Source organism: Marmota monax, unplaced genomic scaffold (assembly GCF_021218885.2).
Source record: "Marmota monax isolate L192 unplaced genomic scaffold, Marmota_monax_Labrador192_F-V1.1 WCK01_AAM20220418_F8-fsc00336, whole genome shotgun sequence".
In the NCBI taxonomy this organism is placed as follows: Eukaryota; Metazoa; Chordata; class Mammalia; order Rodentia; family Sciuridae; genus Marmota; species Marmota monax.
In genome coordinates this window covers 94,078-118,148 of record NW_026693839.1, presented here as the reverse complement: position 1 = coordinate 118,148, position 24,071 = coordinate 94,078, and the positions used below count along the sequence as shown (strand labels likewise).

The 24,071-nt window shown below is 39.5% G+C and overlaps 1 protein-coding gene across 2 annotated transcripts in view; it reads left to right on the top strand.

The window, feature by feature from the left end:
• Frmd3 (FERM domain containing 3) overlaps positions 1 to 24,071 on the top strand; it is a 257,160-nt gene that overhangs the window by 172,079 nt on the left and 61,010 nt on the right. For both annotated transcript variants that reach the window (XM_046462436.2, XM_046462435.2), the window contains exons 6-10: positions 4,636 to 4,759; positions 18,411 to 18,498; positions 20,203 to 20,291; positions 22,706 to 22,769; positions 23,608 to 23,696. In XM_046462436.2, coding sequence (XP_046318392.1) covers positions 4,636 to 4,759; positions 18,411 to 18,498; positions 20,203 to 20,291; positions 22,706 to 22,769; positions 23,608 to 23,696 — 454 coding nt within the window. The remainder of the gene's footprint in view (positions 1 to 4,635; positions 4,760 to 18,410; positions 18,499 to 20,202; positions 20,292 to 22,705; positions 22,770 to 23,607; positions 23,697 to 24,071) is intronic.

Genomic DNA, 24,071 nt, shown 5'->3' with positions numbered 1-24,071 from the left:
ATGCCTGTTTAAGGAGTGTGTGTTAAGCTTCAGGGTATTCTGAGTGTATAGAAAACAGTCAGTCTTCTAGAGTTTTGTTACCTGTAGTTTTGTTACCTGAATCCAAGGAACATAGCCAATGCATGCAAAATGGATGTCTTTTCATAATACAATTTGCAAAACAAACATACATAATCCTTGGAATCTATTTTTATTCTTTCTTGGGAACATTTTTTGTTTTCCTATTCATTCTACAAAAGAGCACCAAGTAAATATTGATCTTATCTCTTCTTCTTGCTGTGTGAGTCCCAGTGGATGTTTCGGCTCCTGCTAGTTACTCAGGACTCAGTGCAGCTACTCCTTCCTCTAAGTCTTTTTTGGTCCACTTAACATAAAGCAGCCTCCCTTCTGTCCATGGTTCTTTCCCATACCTCTATTTGGTTGTCCCATACCCCTGTTTGGTAAGCACACATACCTGAAGTTTTCTTGCTGAGTTGTTTTGGGGCTTATTGTGTTTCTTCCTATGTTAGTCAGTTTTCTGATACTATTAAAGAATGCTTGAGGTAATCAGCTTATAAAGAGAAGAGGTTTACCTTGGCTCATAGTTTTAGAGGCTACAATTCAAGGTCATTTGGCCTCATTGCTTTGGGCTTGTCACAGCACATCATGGTGGAAGCATGCGGCTGAGGAAACCCAGGAGCAAAAGAAAGTGATAGAAACTGATGTCCTACAGTCCCCTTTGAGAATACACCCCAATGATCTAAAGAACTCCTACTAGGTCCTATCTCTTAACATCTCCATTACCTCCCAGTACCACCAAGCAGATGATCATGTACTGAACCTGTGGGCCTATTGGGGCAGGGGGCATTCTAGATTCTCTATGTAGAATCTAATTCCATAGGAGCAAGACTTGGGATGCCTCTTTATTGCAGCTTTCCTGTGTCTTGCACACTGGAGATTCTCCATGAAATCTGTCGAATGAGCCAGGATACTACGCTCAATTGCTCTGACATGTGCTTTCCCTCTACACTTGGGAAAGATTGAGCAACTGCCTGTTGGGAAGGTATTTACTACCTCATTCATGTGTCCTCCAAACAATTATTGAATAGCTGCTGGGTGTCAGGCACTGCAGTACAGAGTACTTATAGGCAGGCAGGCAAGTAAGCAGACCATTGTGCCGATGTTCTGATGACTACATGGAGGGACACGTGGGTTGGTTCCTGCTATAGTGCCCTCAGGAGGGTTCTGGCTCAGCAAGGGGGTCAGGGAAGATTCCAGAAGGAGCTGACTCTGAAACTTTATTGTCCTGTATCTGGAGTTCTTTTGGAATGAGTCTTTTCCCAACTGGGGAAAATGCCATCCCACATTATCCTTACCATCACCAGATCTGACTCACCCCCCCTTTTTTTTTTTAATTTTTTATGTGGTGTTGAGGACCGAACTCAGCGCCTCGCATGTGCTAGACGAGCGCTGTACTGCTGAACCACAACCCCAGGCCTCTTACTCATCCTTTTCCTTCAGATTCTTTGGGTTCTTCTGGCAGTTAAATTTGCAAAGTGCTAGGGCCTGTTTTAAACCTCTGGCCATCCAGTGTGCTGTGTCTTCTGATACAACTTCACCCTTAATGTCATGTGGAGAAGAGAGAACTACAAGTGGCTCCCTCTTCTTGATATGAGTAGTGACAAGTCCTTATTCACTAAAAGACTGTGCTGAAGTCAAACTTAAAGACAAGCTTTAGGGGAAGAGGGAACAGCATCTGTGATAGGGAGGCAACCCTATGCTCTCCATGGCATTTATTCTCTAAGTTTTATGGCATTTTCCAGGCTACTTATTTGCAGAATGTAGTTCTACAAGTCTATTGTATCTCAAAAATTTTCCTGGAAATAGAAATGCACCCCATCAACAAGGCCCCTTCTCACCAAGCACTCTGCAAGCATTGAAAACAACTTAGTTTCACATTGGGTCCATTACCTCATTACCTATGGGAAATGGGAGCATTTGGTGTACCATTTCCTAAATTTTTAGGTCCACAGCCAACTCCACAGCTTAGGTGTACTTCTTTTGGAACTTATGTTGAGTTAATCATGAGTTCTTGGTCCACTCTCATCATTGGTCCCTTTGGGTTATTTATTGATTGATCCACTTAACCTTTTTCCACTATTCTCCATTTCCTTTTCTAAAGGTGACAACTGGGTTCACATATGTCTTTGCATATAACTTTGTAAAATGATTAATATTGCTCTGTGTGTCTATACTTTTAAATTTCATTAGTTAAATGGGGCTCTAGAACTCATTTGATTTCTTTCCTTTATGATTAGAATACTATTTTGGAGATCTCTCTGTGTTGCTAGGAACATGTCTTGTGGCTTCTAATCACCAGTGTGTCCTGTAGGGTGCATCTCCGGTGTTTTACTTATCAGTCCCACAAACAATGAACACCCAAGTTGCTTCCCACTTATGATGATCATGATTGATGTTGTGATAAAAACCCTTGAACATATCCTTTCTTGCACCCAGAGCTGTTCTAGGATATATGCCCAGAAGAGGGATTTCTGAGTCATAATATTTGGCTAAATACTCCCACCTTGCTCTCTAGAAGAATTGCATGTATTGATGAGAAGCCCCAGAAGTGCATGAATGTTTCTGTTTTCTCATGTTTCTGCCAACTTCCTAATTTCTTGGCAGTGGTATTTGTGTGACATCTTGTTTTGGTTTGCATAGCTCTTATTACTAATGAATTTGGGCATTTCTCCATACACTAGCCCTTTGCATGTCCCTGTCTGTGAATTGCCTGTTCATATCCTTTGACTGTTTCTCTGTTGGTCTTCCAGTCTATTTTCTCATTGATTTGCCCAGATTTGTTCTTTCTTCTAGAGACTAGCCCTTGTCGACTTCAGATTTTGCAAACATATTTTTTCAAATCGACACCTCTTGATTCATCAGTATGATGTCTTTTAGTGACCAGAAATAAATCAATTTTGATTTGATCAAATTGATCAATTCCACCACCCCCCCATGATCAATAGTATTTTGGATCTTATTTTTAAAATTCTTCCTCAGGTTGTATATATGCATCCTAGATTGTTTTAAGAAGTGTACAAGTTGAATTATATTAAGAAGCTTTTAAAGAGCTTTGTTTTCCTCTGGTTTTGTCCTTTTACTGTCATTAGCTGATTTGACATTGATAGAACAGTAGATAGATATTATGGAGTTGGTGTGATTTTTCAAATGTGCTGAAAGCATACAGATTTTTTTTCCACTTCAAAGTCCTGCTGTGATCACGTTGACAAACATACTATCTTTAGTTTACTTTCCTGGACTATATTCTTTATTTCTGTCTGAGATACTTATTTATTTTCCTTAGCAAGCTTGTGGAATCAGTAGAAAGTATTTCTATAGCCAGACATAGCCTCGATTTCTCTGGGCCATAGGCTATACACCCACTTCTATTAGATCCTCAGGACACTTGGAGATGGGCAGGCATTTCTTTTTCCCCTTAAAGATTCTCCAGAGATGCCTGCATTAGAATGCTGCAACAGCCTTAATCCCAAATGCTCTTTCACTACTCAGGTGGATGCTGTTGTTTGAAGAGCAATCCGTTTGTGTTTAAATGCACTCTCCTTCGATTTCTTCATGTTGTGTGTGTGTTTTTTTGTCATTGAATGAGTCACACACTTCACAAACCTCAGAGCTGGCAGCCCCAGCCAGGGGATTCTTGGTCTTGGAGACTATTAACTGTGAAGAGAATCTTGAGGAAGTTTCCAAGGATAGCTACTTCCTAGATATATCAGAGAGGCATTTAGTTTAAAAAAATTAAATTTTTAATGGACAAAATTTTGCATATTTACAGTGTACAAAATTCTGTTTTGAAATATGCATATATTATAGAATGGTTAAATTGAGCTACTATATGCATTATCTCACATATTTATAATTTTTGTGGTGAGGATAAGAACACTTAAAGTCTGCTCCTTTAGAAGTTTTCAAGTGTACTGGACATTGTTATTAACTGCTGTCACCTTGTTGTAGAGTAGACTTCTTGAACGTATTCCTCCTAACTGCAGTCTTGTACCCTCTGGCTACCTTCTGGGGAGTGGTGTTCTTGATGGTCACAGTGAGTGTGTTACCAACATTCAGTGTCTGAAGAGTTGAGTTGTCAAATGTCCTACAATTCCTTGGGAAATCTGAAACAATAAAACTGTTCAGTCCTCCAAATGCCAGCAGTGCCCCCATTAAGAAATAATCCTTTAAATTGCTTCAGTTTACAGATGAAGAAAACAAGACCCAGAGTAGTGTGATAAGTGCCAAAGCTCATAGAGCTAGACTGAAACCTGAACACAAGTCTCTAGATACCCAGGCTGTGGGCTTTCCATGGGTACAAATAAGGATTGCATGAGTTTATTCCAGGATCTTCTTTTGGATGAATGAGACATTCCACATGCACCCCAACCATGCTGGGTTTTGTTTGTTTGTTTGTTTGTTTGTTTTGGTGTCAATGGACCTTTATTTTATTTATTTATATGAGGTTCTGAAATCGAACCCAGTGCCTCACACGTGCTAGGCAAGTGCTCTGAGCTATAACCACTGAGCGACAACCCCAGCCCCCATGCTGTTGTTTCTAATCTTTCTCTTTTTCTTCACCTTTACTGGTTACAGCTGAGCTTGGTGATTATGATCCTGATGAGCATCCTGAGAATTACATCAGTGAGTTTGAGATCTTCCCCAAGCAGGCACAGAAGCTCGAAAGAAAAATCATGGAAATTCATAAAAACGAACTCAGGTAATGTGGGTAGACATTTATGAAAGAGAGATGAGAAGGTATTCTTACTGCAGGAACTGAGGAACTCACGTGAAGCAAGAATATTTGTAACACATAGGTAGACTGTTTCAGGTAGCAGAGCAATTTATCTGAGCACTGTCAAGGACACCCAGATATCCTCTGTCAATAACAATCTCAATAGTGTGGGGAATGGTCTAGGAATGGTCAACAGTTACAGAGCTACACGTTTTCTCCTACTTAAGGGTTTTTAACCACTCTTAAATAAATCATCCTTGCCAATTTTGAATTTGGTGTTGCTTCTTTTCCTCCTGTGGATGGAAGCATTGACTTCAAGTAGAGCAGAATCCATTGGCAAAGTTCTGTTTTTCACGCTGCTTCCAAGATGATAGCATTTAGTGCCTGCTCCTCTTTTCCTTGTCTGAGATGTTTCAGGATGGTAAGTACAGAGTCATCGTGGTAGGAGAACCAAATTGCATAGTACTCACTATGTACCAAGCAGTGTTCTAGGCATCATGTATATATTGACTTCATTTACTTTTCACAGTAACCTAGGAGATAGGTTCTATGGTTGTTCCCATATTATAGATGAGGGAGCTGAGGCACAGAGATTGAGTGACTGAGCATCTTACACATGACTAGTGTCAGAGCTGGGATTTAAATTCAAGCATCCTGGGTGCAGAGTCTGTGCTCTTAAGGCTATGTGGAATAAAATGAAGCATGCTTAGGAATCATCACCCACTTGGAATTCAGATAATTCAGATATTCTAGTCTGCATTAGGGTTTAGATCCTGTGCAAATCACAGAAGAAATCCTTTTGATAATAATAGTAAGCACAGGCAATGATATGACAAATATTGATGAAGAATTGCAAGATCTGAGGTGCTTTCATCTTCTGGGTTTCTGGTAATTATGAAGAAAATAGTGTCACTGGTTGATGAATTCTGGAACAAAACTGTCCCATTATGAATGAGTGCTAGAGCTTCCTATTTTATGCAGACACTCCCCCCTTCTGGTGAAGTGTGGGCATTCAAAGTGGCTGCATATTTTATCTTGGAAAGGGTATCCTTCATTCCTAGAAGTAAAAATAATTAGACCTCAAAACATACTTGTTTTAGAAAGTAGCCTACCATTTCCATGGGTTAGAGTATTGCTTCCTAATGAAAAGTTTTGTGAGAAAATATATGAAATCCTTACTCTTCTTTTTACATTTTAGAGACTAGGGTGCTAGAGATAACAATAAAGTTCCAATATTTTGGGTGAGGGGTCTATGTCATAGGAGCATCCTTCCTAGAGACCATAGAGTAAGGGCTCTTGGATGAAGAAATTGCATCCATTGTGTGGATTGGTAGGAAAGGTCTTCTATAACCAGAATTTTCAGGGTCTTAAATGTTTAGAACACATTATAATAAACATTACTTGAGTGCTTACTGAATGCCAGAACACCATGCAAAGAGCTTTATATGCCTTATTCCATTAGTACTCCCAAACACCATGAGGTGGGCACCATTAGTGTTCTCAGTGAGGGATGAGGAAAGTACAGCCTGGAGTGGTCGAAGGACTTCCCTTGATAGTTATTAGCAGACTCAGGACTTGCATCTTGACGCCAACATCCACACTTTTACCCCTTTGCTGATCAGTCCTGAGAGGCAGGTAGCTGGGCAGATGTTTCACGGTGTCACCATAGCAATGGCCTGTAAGGATGGACACCAGGTGGGAGAGGAGGAGGGGTAAGTAATGTCTACCATTCAGAGAGCCAAGGACCTGAAAAAGAATAGAAGGAACGAAAATTGAAAAAAAAAAATCTTGAGAGACATGGCAGTAAGATTTGGTGACCAAACTGATTTTATGAGGAAGTAGGTAAACTGAAAGATTCCAGATTATTTTTAACAATCAGAAAGCTGTGCATTGGACCTGTACCAGCTCCCAGATTTGTTGAGATCTCTGAAAGTGGTCATTGGGATCTAGGGATCAGTCAGCCACTGCTTATAAATCTCAGAAGTAATTTCCATGGCTTGATCAGAACTGCAGCTCTGTGTATCAACCAGGAAGCCCCGGAAAGGGGTCAGAATCACAAGTCCAAGGGATGCAACTGCCAGGCATCATGTGACATTGTAAGGGCAATTCCAGGGCATATTTTCCTGTATATATATATTTTATCTTTCCCAAGTAGACACACACTTGGTTCTGCCTCAGTACTGCAGAGAGAGATTTTAGGTTGTGAGAGGAGGACAAGAAGAGTAGAAGAAGGTGGTAGTGCAGAGGAAGAGGAATTTTCTGCAGTTGGATGGAAAGCCTGCTGTGGAGGTCGAGGCTGCTCTGGAGCGTTGGTGGACATAGGTGGAGAATGTGTTGATGTTGTGTGAGGAACAGGGTCTTCAGTTGGGTTACTCCGCACACTTCCACTGTGAGGAGGGGGTCACAGAAGAAGGAGACCCGTGCTAGGCTGCACCCGGGCATGTATCCTACTCTCCAAGTTGACCACTGTACACGTGACCCTCCTCACAGCAAAGGGATGATGCACAGCCATTGACCTGTTGTTACAAAGACTTCCTGAGAAGACACCAGCTGGCCTTTGTTGGGGTAGCAGGGCCCCAATACATAACTTGGCTTCTGAACCAGTTGAGAAAGAAAACAAGATAGATAGTATAGAGTTGCTTAAATATTAGCAGAAATGATGATGATGATTTACAGAGAGAGAAAAATTTTCACCTTAGGGAGGCAGTTTCAAAATCCTTTCCCAGATATTTAATTGAGTGGAATCATTCAGATTCTATGCTCACTGAGGAAGGGACAAAAGCGTCTCTACTGGGGGGGGGTACATTTCTCATGGAGGGAAAAGGACTTTTCTCCCCCAGGGAGGCTACACACTACTTGAAGGTGAACCCTAAATGGCCTGGCAGACAGGCAGGAATAAGAGAGTTCTTTGGGGGAAGAAAGTGAGAGATTCTGCAGTTTTGAGGTACTGCAAAACAGAATGGAAAACTGAGATTTGGGTAATGGTTTCCTTGGATGAAGTGCTTAGACTGCTTGGATATTTAAGAGATTGGTGTGTGAAGATTAAGATTCATGCCTGGATCCACTATCCTTCCTTAAATGCCATATGGCTTATGCTTTATCTATGATTGCATCGGAAGGCAGGATAGAGAGAATCCATGGTTTTGAAAATGTGATAGTACTTTGTAGTTGTTGGTCACCTCTGAATCTGTCAAGGTCAGCTAGATTTTGCTGAGGACAACCTCCAAAGCTCAGTGGCTTACTGTAAGAAAGACTTCCTTGCTCTGTTTTGTCCACCTGAGGTCAGCTGGGGGACTCTGCTTGTCATTGTCACTCAGGGCAGCCATCAGCTTTATTTTGCCAGCTGTTGAGCCAAGGGAAAGAGAGCCTTGGAAAGTCTTGCTTAACTTGGAAGTGATGCATGTCACTTCTGCTTAAAATTCACTGGTCAGAAGCTGTCCCAAGGTCCTGCCTAATAGCAAGGAAATGCAATTCTACCCAGTGTCTAGAAGGTGAAATGAGCTAGAACAGCTGCTAAACAACCCTTAATGACCTTCACAATGTCACTGACTGATAGAGTTGGTTTTTTGTTTTTTGTCCCCACCCCCCTTTGTTTTCTTTCTTTCTTTTTTTTTTTTTTAAATAGGCTTTACTTTTTGGAGAAGTTTAGGTTCACAGCAAAATTGAGGGGGATGTACAAGGATTTCCCATCTGCCTTCTTCCCTCTGACATGTATGGCCTCGCAGTTATTAACATTTCTCTTTGGAGTGCTATATTTATTATAAATGATGTGCACATGGATACATTTTAATTATCCACGGTCTATAGTTTACATTGGAGCTCACTCTTGGTGTATATTCTGTGAGTTGGGGCAAATGTATAGTAACATGTATTCACTATTAAAGTATCATACAGAATTGTTTAACTGTCATAAAAATCATTTATCACTATCACCTAATCCTTAGAAACCATGGATCATTTTGTGTTTTTGTAGTTTTGATCTTTCCAGAATATCATAGTTGGAATTATACAGCATGTAGTTTTTTCAGATTAGCTTCTTTCACTTAGTAATATGTATTTATACTTCTTCCATGTATTTTCCTGACTCAATAGCTCATTTCTTTTTGGCATTAAGTAGTAATCAATTGTCTGATGTACCACAGTTCATTTATCCATTCACCTACTGAAGGAAAACTTGGTTGCTTCCAAGTTTGAGCAATGTTACTGTGTGTGGATTTTCATGTGGACATAAATTTTCAACTTATTTGGGTAAATGCCAAAGAGCCTGATTGCTAAATTCTATAGGTTTAGCTTTTCAAGAACTATCAAACTATTTTCCAAGGTCTCTGTACCATTTTGTATTCTCACTATTTATGAATGTGAGTTCCTGTTGCTCTATATCCCTGCCAGTTTTTGGTGCTGTTTTTGTTCTGATTTTGGCCATTGGAATCACTAAATAGCTAATAGAGCCTTATTTAAAAAGACTTCCCAGAGGCATCTTTGGGCCTCTTGTGAATGAGAGGATATGGAGATGTGCCATTCACATTATTGAGCAGATGTCAATGCTAAAATGGATTGACTCTGAATAATTCTTCGAGATAAGTTGTAGTTAAATATTTTTTACTTCATGAGCCACGTGGTCTCTGTTACCGCTACTTACCTCAGCTTTTGTAGAGAAAAAGCAGACATAGATGATTTTAAACAAATGGGCCATGATTGAATAAAACTTTATTGGTAAAACAGGCAGTGGGCCAGATTTACCCCACTGTTCCTAGTTTTCTGTCTCCTGGTCTGAACATGGCAGAGTAGGTCTAGATTCAATTTCTGCTTCACTCTCCTGCCTCCTGATGATTTTAAGACAACAAGAGCTGTATTTAAACAAAATGTGCATGAAAAAGAATCTCCTTTAACTTCAGACTTCATTGAGTTTCGGGTGTAGAGATGAGGTCCTAGAACTGGGACTGATTTAAGAACAAGTTATTCCTCCTTCTAGAGCCCTCTAGTGGCTGGAAGGAGTCATCACCACAGTCTCTGGGGACATGATTACTAATTTCCATTTTTGGCCCTCTTGATTTTTGTTTTCCACAGCTTTAATCATAACCATCTGGGTTCAGAGGAAATACTCACTCCATTAGTTCTGAGGGTTCTTAGAGGAGGTTCAATATAAAAAATAAGATACATTTCACTGTAAGGAGCTTGGATAAACTTCTCTGGAGGCATTTATTCTAGAGTTTCTACTCTGTCTTTCATCTTCTCATCACCAGTTTATCAGGTTGTCATTAGGAAAAAAAACATTACATTAACTTAAGTCCAAGGCCATAAGATTTTAAATATTCAAAAGCTCAACTTGCAGTGAAGCTGGTTTGATGAAGCACATTCCTTGCTCCTGAAGTGCAGCAAAGTCATCCAGTTAGCTACCACTGCAGTGGTCTAGTGCATGAGGTTTGTGCTGTAAGCAGTCGTGACACTGAGTGTGTTTTATAGAGAGCAGTTATCTCTATTTCTCAAGTCTCACATTCTCTGTAAATCATGTGCCCTGGCTTCCTAGCAAGGAGTGATAGTAATATTTAGCTTTCTAGAAATAAGTGCCCTGTTATGAAAAATAATCTTTAGCTGTTCTTCTGATGAGTGGATCACAAGAGCCCCTTAGGAAATGTTTTTGTCAGCTTTGAGAAGAGTGTTCATTGAGTAAAAGGAAGTGGGGGAATTTCAATTATTTTATAGCCCATTTCTTCAGATGCACTTTCTTTCTGTCCTTTCTCCTCCCTCTTTCCCTTCTCCAGTTCCTTCCCAAACCCTCAAATCTCTCTTCCTGATAGGTTATCAAATCCATTTTCATTCTCTGTTCCTATTTAACATAAAACCTTTGTTACAAATAGGAAGACAGAATGATTTGGCATCACATGCTCCTCCTATGAGAACTAGATCCTTGCATTTTGTGGCCTAGAGTTAGGGACATCTTTAGAGAGAAATGGACCAGGGGCAAATGCTGTATGCATTGAAGTTGTAAATGTTTTATATACAGGTGAAATCTGGCCAAAGTGACTTGAAAAGAGAATGAGCCTTGACATCACGGTGCAACGTGGCTATGAAGGAAGTAGTGAGATTGTGTTAAAAGTAGGAGTCAGCCATTACTTAACCCATTCTGTGAATATTTCAATGAAATTGACACAGGTGAATTAAAATAGGCTGAAAATCATAACCTTAAACTTCTTTTTAATGTTATTAATAATCATTCACAAATATCATTCACTAATATTATTACTTCATTAATAATAATAATGAATATTACCACAAATCATTTACCTATTACATTTTATCAAAATAATAAAGCTCTAAAAACATAAATATTTATTTCAAAGTTACCGTAAATGGTATATTTGTTGCTCAATTTTTTAGGTGCTTCATAAATGGGATGATGGAACATAATGGGTTAATATATCCTGTGGTTATTCCTGATATGTAATTCTAACTTACAGGTTAGAGCTAAAGACTGAACTTTTGATGGGACTAATAGCAGTGCCTATCATTCACTAAGGCACCCTGCCATCCATGATTCCTCCATGCCTCCATTCATCTTTGCACCTGTCCATTCATACAACACACCTAGGGCAGCTCTGCATGGAGAACTGCTGTAGTGTTGAATTGCTTACTGCAAATCTTCAACTGCCTCACCATCAAGCTGGGGTCCTCATGGTCACCCACACTCCCCCGTGATCTCAAGCATTCAAAGATTTTATCTAAAAAGGAATATCTATAGAGCAATAATTAATTTGCCTCCTACTTTTTATTAATGGAAGGGAGCTACAACTACCATTCAGAGCCTTTGGTTCTCATGAAATTTTACCAGCTCCCAAAAAAGCAGATTGATACCTAGTTACTACACTTGAAGGACCCTTAGAGTCCAAATCAGGGGATATAAAATGAACGTCCTTGGGCCACATTCTGACCTAAATGTATGTACCTTGGGCCAAATAGTAGTTTTTAAAGTTGTTGCCATAAAGGTTTAGCTTGGCTTACAACTGGGGGATTTAGTGACCGGGATTCCTGACACTCATAGGGCAGCATTCAGCAATAGTACCCTTTGGAAGAATCATTTGCACTCTGAGTTGCCATCCTACCTGCTCTGTCAGTTCACCTTCTGCCTCCACATATTGAGTTTGTGCCCACCAACTGTCAGTTCACCTTCTGCCTCCCCATATCAGGTTCTGAGAAATTAAATTCTCCAAGGCTACACAATTATGAAGCAATAGAAACCTGAGTTTCTGTGTAGTGTGCTCTCTAATCTTTCTCAGTTGCTGCTTTCCTATAAGTTGTAGTCCTGCATGACCTCGGGGTATCACCACTGTACTGTCTCCCTTGGAGCATGGCAGTTATCCAAATTTGCAATGTTTTATTGAATGCTCTGCATAGAGATGGTCCTTAATAGCCCCTTAGGGGTTTATGAGAGATAATATCCTTCTCTAAGTAAAAACTTGGAAGTGGAGCATTTCACTTCCAGTTAAGATATAGAAAAGCATGCAATATTGATCTCCCCTAACTTCAAACTAACACCAATGCAAAAGGTAAACTATAAATTAACATTTTTGAGCTCATTTGAGAACTGAAGTTGCAAAGAAACTCAAATATACTAAAATCCCAAATGGCCTTCCAATAAGAGACTCACAATTATTTTGGCTTTTGGTGGAATGATGGAGAGAGAAGGAAATTACCAAGGTCAGGGGTTAGGGGACAGTGAGGCCCACTAGCCAAATCTTTAACCTACTAGAGAACTTAGTGAAGATGTCCCTCTGAGGCACTCCAGATACCAACCATGGCAGGGTAGCCTATGCCAATGGCAGGGGACAGGACATCAAGAAGAAGAAAGATCTTCTTTCATACAGAGAGTCAGGGATGGGATTGAAGAAACGGGTTTCCTTGCAGCCCCCCAATTCTGCGGCCAAGCTGTAATTCAGAGTGCTCTGTGGAGTCTCATGGGTGGTAAAATCCTAACCTGTTGAAGGGCAAGTCCTGAGGGTGCTCATAAACATTTGAATCCAGTGTTGCAGAAAATTTAAAGTTACAACAAAGCTAAATCTTAAGTTGCAACCAAGTTGTAATAAAAATTAATTTAACTCAAATTGAGAATTTTGCTTTTCAAAAAGAGAACAGTATATTGTTTTTCTCCCTCTGAAGTTAATTCTGGACCTTGAAGGTACCAAATAGGTCAGGTGGACCCAAATCCATTCCCTTGCCTGCCAGCTGCACTCTGAGTAGCCCAAGTCATTCCTGGAAAAGCCCCTACCTCATCCCATTATTAGTGGCAATTAATAACTTTCATTCATTCTTTGGGGCTGTGTTTTTGCACTCTATGTGATAGTGTGCTAAAGGAGGATCAATAGGAGAAAGGTTGTTCCTCTTTGGCTAAAAGAATTCAGAACAGGCAGGAGAGAGATATATACGTAATTACTTGACCTCACCTAATTTATTAGAAAAACATCTCTTTGGAGAATTGCTAGCTCTTAAAAAGAGAATTCTACTAATCACTGGTCTTTCCCTCTAAATGTCTCATTAGAGACACTATTAATCTTAGCAGAACATATTCTGGTGCAACATTTAAAGGATGGAAAATCTTTATTTTCCATTACTGAACAGAGTTTTTGGCAGAAACAAATATCTAATGGGAGATTTGAGGAAATGGAAAAAAAATCCATTTAATTGCTTTTGTATCTTCTTGGAAAACCAATTTTTAAATGTTTCTTCCTCAGTAAGCTGGGGGCCTCACGCTACTGGGGTCCCTGCCTTTTCTCCTTTGGTTTTGATCTCTTTGCCTTCTCTGAACATTTGTAGTAAGCCCTTCTCTGTGTATGATTTTTAAATTTAGATCTCTTAAATGCTTAGCCAGTGGAGACTTGTAGTTAAATTCAAAGCAGTGGTACTGACTCTTCTCTTTATTTAAAGATGAGCTTTTGCTTTGCTCTATCTCAGCCTCCTACCTGACATTTCCCCTCAGTGAAGGATTTCTGACTTCAGTCATATGTGGGCCTAGTAAAGGAAAAAAATGAGATTTTTGAGGATGAGGAACTAGATAAAACAACCCTAAAATTCATATGGAACTGCAAAAGACCTCAAATAATCAAAGCAGTCTTGAGCAAAAGGAACAAAACTGGAGACATCACACTACCCGACTTCAAACTGTACTATAAAGCTATGGTAATCAAAACAGCATGTCATTGACATAAAACAGACCCATAGACTGGTGGAATAGAATAAGAGCCCAGAAGTAAATCTACACATTTACAGTCATTTTGTTTTCAACAAAGATGCTAGTAACACAATGGAGAAAGGACAGTCTCTTCAATAAGTGGTGCTGGGAAAATGATATCTACATGCATAAGAGTGAAATCAGACCCTTGTCTTTCACCATATACAAAAGCCAACTCAAGATGAATTAGACTTAAATTTAAGACCCAAACATTTCTGACCTCTAAAATTTCGGTTTAAAGTTTCTCAATGTTTGAAAACCATAGAACTAGAACCATACAATGCTTATTAATTTGTCTGACTTCTTTTGTTCAACTGTATTTTTTTGTGTGATATTTATCTATCTTGTTGTATGTAGCTTCAGTTCATTTATTTCATGGCTGTATTATTCTATTTTTATCTCTTTATAGATATTTGAGTTTTTTGTTGTTGTTACAAATATAGCACTACTATGAAACTTTTACATATGTGTTGGTACAGCATACATTAGTTACTGTTGCCTATCTGTGAGTGAAATTGCTATATTTTAGGCCAAACATTTTTATTGAATGTAGATAATGCCAGAGTGCTTTCCAGATTTGTTCTACTAAATTGCCTTTCCATAGTAGTATATGGGGGTTGTTTTGTTACACATTCCTAGTAGTGCTTGTTTTTGTTAGTCTTTTTAATTTAGCTATTGTATGAATATGTTAATACTTTCTAATGGCTTTAATTTACAATTTCTTGATCATAAAGAAGTTGAGAAGATTTTCATGCAGTTGTTGTATCCTTCCTATTTGTTAAATGCCTATTAAGTATTTTGCCCATTTCTTTCTGACTTTCTGGTTATCTGGCTTTTTAAAAATTTGTTTATTAATTTATAGAAGCTTGAGTTTAAGGGTACATCCTCTGGAGCTGGGCATGCAGTGGTTATGTGTTTTCAGTTAGAAATTAGATACCATATTGGACTTAGGACGTCTAGAGTAGTGCTCAGAAAAAAGACCACTTACCAAAGAAAAATTATTCACTGTCTATCTTAGTAGGTTTTCTGTTGCTATAACAATATACTAGAGACTGAGTACCTTATAAAGAAAATGGGCGTATTCAGCTCAGAGTTTTGGGATTCAAGAGCATGGCACCTGAAACCCCTCACCTCTGGTAAGATCTTTCTTGCTACATCACAACACGACAGAAAGCACACATGGTGGGAGAATATGTGAGAGGGACAGATCACATGGCAGGAGGCTTCATGAGCTATCCTTGGTTTTTTAGTAACAATCTACTCTCATGTGAACTAACTGAAATAGAATGAGGACTACATGAATCCCTTGGAAGGCAGCACTCCCAGTGACCTAACCACCTTCCACTAGGCCCCACCTCTTAAAGGTCCTACCACCTCTCTCATCACAGTGGGGGCCAAGCTTCCAACACAGAAGTCTCTGGGGGACATACTCAAACCATATCTAAACCATACCACTTTCTAACATGAACTTCTGAATAATAATCTTTCACAATCAACTTGTTCCCAGAACAATTTTTTTTAAAAGTGGACTTTAAAGTGAAACTTGAATTTTAAGAATAAATAATGTGCCAGGAGCAATGGTGCATGCATGCAATTCCAGAGGCTGGGGAGGCTGAGTCAGGAGGATCACAAGTTCAAAGCCAGCCTTAGCAAAAGCTAGGCGCTAAGCAACTCAGTGAGACCCTGTCTCTAAATAAAATACTAAGTAGGGCTGGGGATGTGGCTCAGTGGTTGAGTGCCCCTGAGTTCAATCCCTGATACCAAAATAATAACAACAATAGATGTATGATTTACAAAAAAGGCAATGGCAGCCTAACCAATCACAAGAATGGCTAACTGTCCAGAGCAGAGGAATTCTGACTAGTGAGGACCTTTCAAGTGGAGTGGTGGTTCATCCTGGAGCAGGGCAATGGCCTGGGACTGAGGGAGGACAGGGATGCCCTGACCTGGTCCTGGCTCACTTTGGCTCTGTCTGGGTGATTAGGCTGAAGGTTTGTACTGAAGGCCATCAGAGTGGGTTGCACAGCTTCAGCTGTTTTATTCTAGTGTGTATGTGGGTGAGACGAGTTTGTGTGTGTGTGTGTGTGTGTGTGTGTGTGTGTGTGAGAGAGAGAGAGAGAGAGAGAAAGAGAGAGAGCAAATCCAATATTTGGATTCAGTAATCATTTGTTTTCTAATAAAAGTTAAAATACTGCAAGAACTTATAAAATAGGCTTGGAGGAATACCTAGGGTTTTGCGAAGAATCTTTCAAACTCTCCTTTTCCCATTCCTGTCAATATAGTTGGTGACTTTCTTGAGTGTGTTGTTATTTTATCAAGAGGAGAAAACAGTTAAACTGACTGTGTTTTGAGAAGAAAACAATTCATAGAAGGAGTTAAAGTTAGGATTTCCTGGATTGAAAGGGCCCCATCCGTATGAATAAATAAGCATTCTCCCCAAGTATACTGTATCACAGTGAAGTTTCAGACACTAAAACTGAAGAAGAAATCTTGAAGAGCTTCAGGAAGACTTTATTTTCCTAAAGAAGACTTTGAGGTAATTCCTTAGGAACATTCTGAAATAGATGGATTTCAAAATCAACACTTTATTTAAAAGAAACAGGTATCCTATTTGGCAACCTTCCTTTTCTTCCCCAAGTTCCTGTGGATAATAGGAAAAACATTAGTCAAAGGATATACAAGAAAGGATTCCATCTTTAAGGATCCAGGCCAAACATTCACAAGATAGCAATGGTTCTGGGTGATTTGGACTATGGATGGGCCAAGCAGCCATCACAGAGGGCAGGCAACTGCACTGGGAGAAGTTGGGCAACTTTGACCCCTTCCTCTGGTTGGCCTGTGCTGAGTCAGGGGCAGCAGTGGGCTTGAGCTGAGGTGTCCTGTGCATGAGCAAAGAAATTTCCAGAAGGAACAAAAAACTTTACCCCAGATCAAGAGATATATTCTTCCCACACGGCACATCTCACCCTTGCCTACAACATCTGGAGGCCACTTTGCCAAAGGGATGTATACAAGGTGAGCATCCAAACAAGGATTGCCAAGCACTTAAGAAAACAACTCCCTGAGAGACCGACTCAGCCCCAAAAGGATCCTCACCAAGAAAGTAGCCTTCATGGAGCAAATAGGATTGGACCTTCCAAGAAATGGACAGAAATCCTGAGAAGGCGAAGAGGCATTCATGTTCATGAAATAAAAACAGGCTGCTACTTCACAACACAAAAAGACATTACATTGGAAAAGCAATGCTTAATTGATATTTTAAAAGACATAAATAAGATGAAAATCAGAATGCACAGAGCGGAAGAATGAATTGGTAAGCTGGAAGTTTGAATTATGAAATAATTCAAGATGTCGTGTCAGAAGACAGAGATAAAGAGAATGAAACGAAGGTTTAAAAGGCATGGAGACCTAGAAGCTTCAAAATACATTTACTAGGGCCTTTCAAAGGAGTTACACACACACACACACAGAGAGAGAGAGAGAGAGAGAGAGAGAGAGAGAGAGAGAGTGTCTAGAGGTCAAAGGGGGAGTGGGGAAGGGAAGAAAAAGATAAAAGAAATAACCAAAGTGTTGTTTGTTGGATTAAGATGCTCCTTGGACAAATAGGAACAAAATTCATTTTCAAAAATAAAAGTGAATTTCTGTTGTTTTCCAAAGCAAATTCTTCTTGGTTGTTAGTTATGTAATTATCTTTGGGGAATGATTCTGATTTTATATGGTATTATAATATATTAATTATAAATGTGACATTTTAATGTTAGCCAAAGTGGGGTCTTTGAAATGCTGTTCAATTCTTGGTGTTTAAGTTGGCCCTGAGAGAACTTCGAGGTCATCTATATTTGTAGTCTCCTTTTCCTCCCCTTTGAGTCCAAGACCTTGTTTACCACCCTAGAGGACAGTCTGGGTCTAGTGGTGGAGATTTCCTTTCCAAATCCAGGGCTTTCTGTGGAACGGCTGACAATTCTTTGTTGGCTAGATGGCTCTGTTTAGGCCTGTTGATGGAGTAACAGGATTGACCAGTTTCTACCCCAAGCAAAAAGAAATGCCATTTACCCTGGATAATCTTTTTAAAATGAGAAGGAAAGAAACAGATGCTGAGTTTTATTTTGTATTAAGATTGAATTTACAAGGACCTGTTTATTGGTAACTTGATAACCTTGATTAACTGTATGGGTCACTGGAGTTCTCAGAAGACATGTGAGCATATTTTGGAACAATTCGCTAGAGAATGTGAGCTCAGATTTCTTAACAAAGGGCTCCTCATGGTGAGAAATAATTACCAGCTTTACCGATTACTATTCATTTAGGGATTTTTCTCTTTAGTTTAGAGTAGTATATTTGATGGATTGAAGGGACTCCATGTTTCTTATATTTCCTGTTTTAACTCCCTAAACTTTTCTTGTGTGATTTTAGAGGCCAGAGCCCACCAGTGTCTGAATTTAACTTACTCCTGAAAGCTCACACTTTGGAAACCTATGGGGTGGATCCACATCCATGCAAGGTAACTACCCCCTACAGCAGATCACCACATAATGATTGATTTGCCCAAAATAAAGTTAGTTGGTGTTCGGGTCTGGTAGAACCCTCTTAGGAGATTTCCACAGCCTGACCCACAACTCCTAATTGGAAGGGGCACTAGTGGGTTGTGGTCACTACTGAGTCAGAATTCCAGGGGTGCAGCTGGGAAATCTCCCTCTTCATCAAGGAGTTTTGGCAGTTGATTTTCTCTAAGCCTCTAAGAGTCTTCCAGTAACTTGCTAATTGTAATGTAGGAGCCACTTTTTCTAAGTTACCATACATGGGTTTATTCATCAAGTAGATGTTTCTTTTCTGTCTTTCTTTTTTTTAAAAGATAGAGGATCCCAAGAGATTTGCTTTCAAAGCAATTACCCAGCAAGAATATAGTCATTAAAAATGGGAAAGTGGAAGGAAATAAAGAAATATTTCAAATTACACCATGACATTAGTAGTACTTCTTTTTATTTTTTCCTTTACTCATAGTATTTGGCAGTATTTCTCATAAGGGTGAAACACAGACCATCTTTAGCAGAATCACTTGTGCTCCACCCCAGATCTACTGAGTCAGAATTCTGGGGGTGCAGCTGGGAAATCTCCCTTTTCATCAAGCTCCTAGGGATGCTGTGTACATATTTTCTAAAAATGACATACACAGGCAATATACATTGCCTTTCCACATTTTAACTGTATATCAACCAGACACTAGCACTAAAACTAAACTAAATATATCAGTCAGGTTCTTAAATATAATTTGTTGGGCTATATTGGAAGTAGTGACCACAACCCACTAGTGCCCCTTCCACATAAATCCTAGAATATTTATGTGCCAAATTGGACCAACTTATTTAGCTAAGTACCAGTTTTGAGTGTTCAGCTCAGGCTGCTCATTAGAAGCACCTTGGGAGCTTCATAAACATCTGCTGCCCAGAGCACACCCTGCCTCCATTATATCAGAGTCTGCTGGGGAGGAGAACCAGGCTCCCAGATGATTCCATTTGTAGCCAAGGCAGTGTACTTGTCCACATTTGGCATTTGCATCCTACACAATTGTTTTAGGATATATTCCAGCTGCCCCTTTTAGTAATGTTTTAAATCAGTCTATTCCACTTAGTAATTTATATTTTAACCAGAAATTGAGCCTCTTTTTTTCTTATGGATTACTTGGAGACTGAGTTGATTTTGTTATTGTTAATCCTTGGTCTTAGTTGACTGAGTGTTCCTTGTCTAGGCTGTAGGCCAATTAGGCTTTTCTGGACATTTTTATATTGCAAAGATCAGAAGTCCTAGTTGGTTTGAATCAGAGAAGATACTCAGGCATTTTGTTTCATTGTATTAGAGGGCTAATGGTACCAAGAACAGTTTACTTACATTATAGAGCTGATTTAGAACTCAGGCAGCCCCAGAAGGTACTTGGAAAAAGATGTGATGTTTGGGAGTAATATGTATACTTCCAGAAGGTTCCTGGTGAGGCAGAACATCCGTTACAAAAAAGGAAAAAGCTACAGCTTCCTGGACCTTGCCCAGGTTTTGAAAGTCCTGTTCTTAGAAATTTCATCTCAGAAACTTAGTTTATTGCTACAATCATTGGACTTGACTGAAAATTAATTCAGGGTGAAAATGAGTAAGCATGCCATTTGTCATTTTCTCTGTCTTCCTCAATCCAGCAGGTTTTTATTTCTGTTTTTAGGATTCAACAGGCACAACGACGTTTTTAGGATTCACTGCTGCAGGCTTTGTGGTATTCCAGGGAAATAAGAGAATCCACTTGATAAAATGGTGAGTATTTCTTTGGAAAACTGGCCTACCACTTTTCTTCTTCTTCTTTCCCACTTCCTCCCTTTGGATTTTTATTTCCATCTCAGGTAGAATGTCTAGAATTCATTTCTTTGCCTTGGAACTTCATCATAAACGAATCCCAATCTAGATTGCCCTAAGTGGGAAACTAGATTTGTAAAACTAAATAGTCACCTTAGGGTACCTAGACTTGGGGGCTTTGCCTTCAAAGAGACATTATATTCACCAGAAACTCCTAATGATCTGACTATATGAGGGAACTCAGGCTGGATCAGAGTGAAATAAAGGTATGAACTCCTAAGTCTATTTGTATTGCTATAACAAAATATCAGAAGCTGGACAGTGCATAAAGAAAAGAGGTTTGTTTAGCTCATGATTCTGGTGACTCGAAAGTCCAGGTATCATGGTGTCAGCATCTGTGGAGGACCTCTTGGATGAGCCACAACATGGCAAAGAAGTAGAGGAGAAGGATAAGTAGGCAAGTGCAAAGAGCCTGTGTGCACGAGTGAAAGCAAGAGACTGGGGAGGTACTCTTTTATAACAACCAGCTTTCTTGGGAAATAATACACTCCTGTAAGACCTAAACTATTCTGTGAGTTCAGCATTAATCCCTTCTTTCACAAGGGTGGTGATGACATAGTTACCTCCCACTAGATTCCATCCCCGAAAGATCTCACCACCTTTTAATACAACTACATTGGGGACCAAACTTCCAGAAGATGGAACTTTAAGAGACAAGCCATACTCATACCATATCAGTTCCTTGGAGCAACTCGGGGCCCACTTTCTCCCACTCTTCCTCACACTCCTGTCCAATCCTTTGTGCGAACTCACTATTTGTCATCCAGCATTATCAGTGAAGTTGCTATTGGAAATAGTAGGCATGTCCACTCAGAATGGCATGCAGATTAGGAGGACTGAAGGAAGAAGGGTCAGATCCTCAGCTTTCTGAATTGCTTGAGCCCTGGAGTAGTTAGGTTAAAACATGGTGCATCTCAAATGTAGAGTAATTTCTTTTGATCTTGTTTTATTTCTGAGCATATTGAGGGCTGGAGATAAATAATCTCCAGATGGTTCATTTCTGACTTCTCTATCTTGTCTGCATCTTTCTGGTGTTCCTGGTTATGGTACTGATGTGGATCTCATTCTTCCTGGCTTATTCTTAGGCATATGTATTTGTACCTACTTTGTACACACATGTTACTAAAGAAAATTTTCTTATGTTAATCCTAGTTGTGTTTTTTTAAATAATCCAGTAAACTGTGTCACTCTCAAAAATCCTCCACCTAAGTTAAAACAGATTAATTCATTTAAGTGATATATTAAGTGCAAATAAGAGTTTTGAGTTTTGAGAGTGCTAATTGTGGAAGAAGAGAATAAGTGGGCACAGAGGGGGGCTGAAAGTGTCAATTGAGTAGAAGCCAATGAGAGGACAAGGAAGCTATTTAGAGAAATTGGGGTCTTAGAAAAGAGCAGACAGTGTAGGGAATGCAGTATACATTGGGTAACTGATGCTAATCTAGTACAGAGTGTTAGAAAGAAAACCAGGTGCTAAAAAGGGAAGATGCTACAAGAGGGAAGAATTTGACAGCAGTTTGGGAATAAGTCCTGAGGCTAATAGAATCATGCCACAGAGGTTCAGGTAAGTGAGAGAGAGAGTATTACCTGTTCTTTTTTTCCCCAGAAAAAGCACAAGACACATGTATCACTAACCTAGGAATTAAATCAAAGGAGTTAAATTAGAATCCTGTCTTTACACCTATCTTCTCATTGAGGAGCTGACTTGGGTCCGACATTCTAGGCAGGTGTTAATCGAAAAGCTCCTTAAGATAAAATCTAAAGTCACCCTGGCCACATGTTGTCATTCATCAAGTTGTTCTCACAATTTTGATCATTTCAATGTGTAATAAAGCAACTCTTTTATAATCAGGGAGAGTAGGAGTGAAAATTTGCAGTGTGGTCTAGGTGCTCCTTAAAGATTGATGTGGAAGGATTAGAAAGTCAGATATCTTGAATCCATATTATCTCACTAACAGATTCTGAAATAACCACATTCTTCCTACCTTGCAAAGTGAGCAGGCCAATTAATGTTGTTTTGGTCATTAATGTTCACTAATACTCTAGAGCTCCTTGGAAGGAAGATGTAGCCTCACTGTAAAAAATGGAAAAAACAATCCTGAGCTGCCCACGGGTCCTCTCTTGGAGAAAAAAATTGCTGTATAATTCACTTGGGGCTTTGCACTGCTCATTAGACCTTCACCAATGATAAGATAATATCTTGTTTTATTGCAGTCTGCTTGGCATTTATGAGTCAGCCAGATTCCTATGGGAAGGCCAGGTACTTTGGTTAGCTGCCATTTTTTTTTCCTTCTCACTCAGAGTCTTTCTTCTCTTAGGCCAGATGTCTGCAAATTGAAGTTTGAAGGGAAGACATTTTATGTAATTGGCACCCAGAAGGAGGTCAGATATTGTTTTTCTAACTTCCTGTTGCTGTATGTGTGCACATGTATGTGTATGAGAGAGCTTTGAGAATAAAACATGGCTAGAGCATTGTAGCCCCCAAAGACCGTGACTTTGAAGTGTAATGATGATGGCAGCTATAGCTGAAAACATTTTAGAGGTGAACAAATAAACATTGGGTTTGCATGTTTAAGAATAACATCAGTGAGCAATGCTGACTATGTAGCCCTGTGTGAAAAACAGATGAGGATAAAGATAGGAATAAAAGATGGACCCTCTCCCTCCCTCTTCATGCCAAGATGCAGCGGTGTGAAACACATGAAGATACTTATAGAGCTAAATATCAACAGGGCTGGGTGTTGTAAGCAGTCTGTAAGTCCCAATATTGTTAAAATAAAGGAGCTACCAAATATAGGTTGTGAGCTTGCTTGAGAATGGATTTGGGAGAAGGCCATCACCAAACATTGAACCTTAGGGCTAGTTCCGAAGTTTGCATATTTTCTTGACCCTATTTATCAATTTAAGTATTAGTTATTCAAGGATGGCAAATAAATTTTAAAATAATCCCAATCTGATAGGGAGGTAGGTGATGTCTGGAGTGTCGAGAAGGTTTGTGAAGCTGCTTTGTATCTGAATCAGGCCTTAGATAGATGATTGAGGTCCATGGTGGGTTAGGGAGGGGGAATGTCACTCCAACCACACTTTATAGAATATAGTAATGTATTTAGTTATTTCAAATATGTGTGGTAGGAGGCAGGACACAAGTAGGTAAATACCTGAAGTAAAAAACATAAACTGTGTTTAACTTGCCCTTTCTTGTTTTGTTATATTTTATTAGAAAAAAGCCATGTTGGCATTCCATACTTCAACACCAGCTGCCTGCAAACATCTTTGGAAGTGCGGGGTGGAGAACCAGGCCTTTTATAAGTAAGTAGCTTTTAGTCACTTAATCATATGTTCTAAAAGCACTCATGGAGCCCTTGATGTTTTGCAAGTGGTTGTGTATTCATTTCTTTTAATGAAGCTCTTTTTGTTATATTTAGGTGAATTATAAATTTCTTGCATTGTTCAGGGTGACTCCTAGCCATTGTTGGCCTGACTGAGTTCTGAACCCTATGTTTCCCATAGAAAACTGTGCACAGAATCTATTTCTGGTTTGCTGTTCCCCTAGAAGCACAGCCCTTGAGATAGAGTTCAGTGCAAGAAGTTTATTTGAGATGAAGCCAACAGGTGCAGCATGGAATTGAGACAGAGAAGTAAATAATATAGGGTGAATTACTGAGCATATGCCTACTGTGGGTA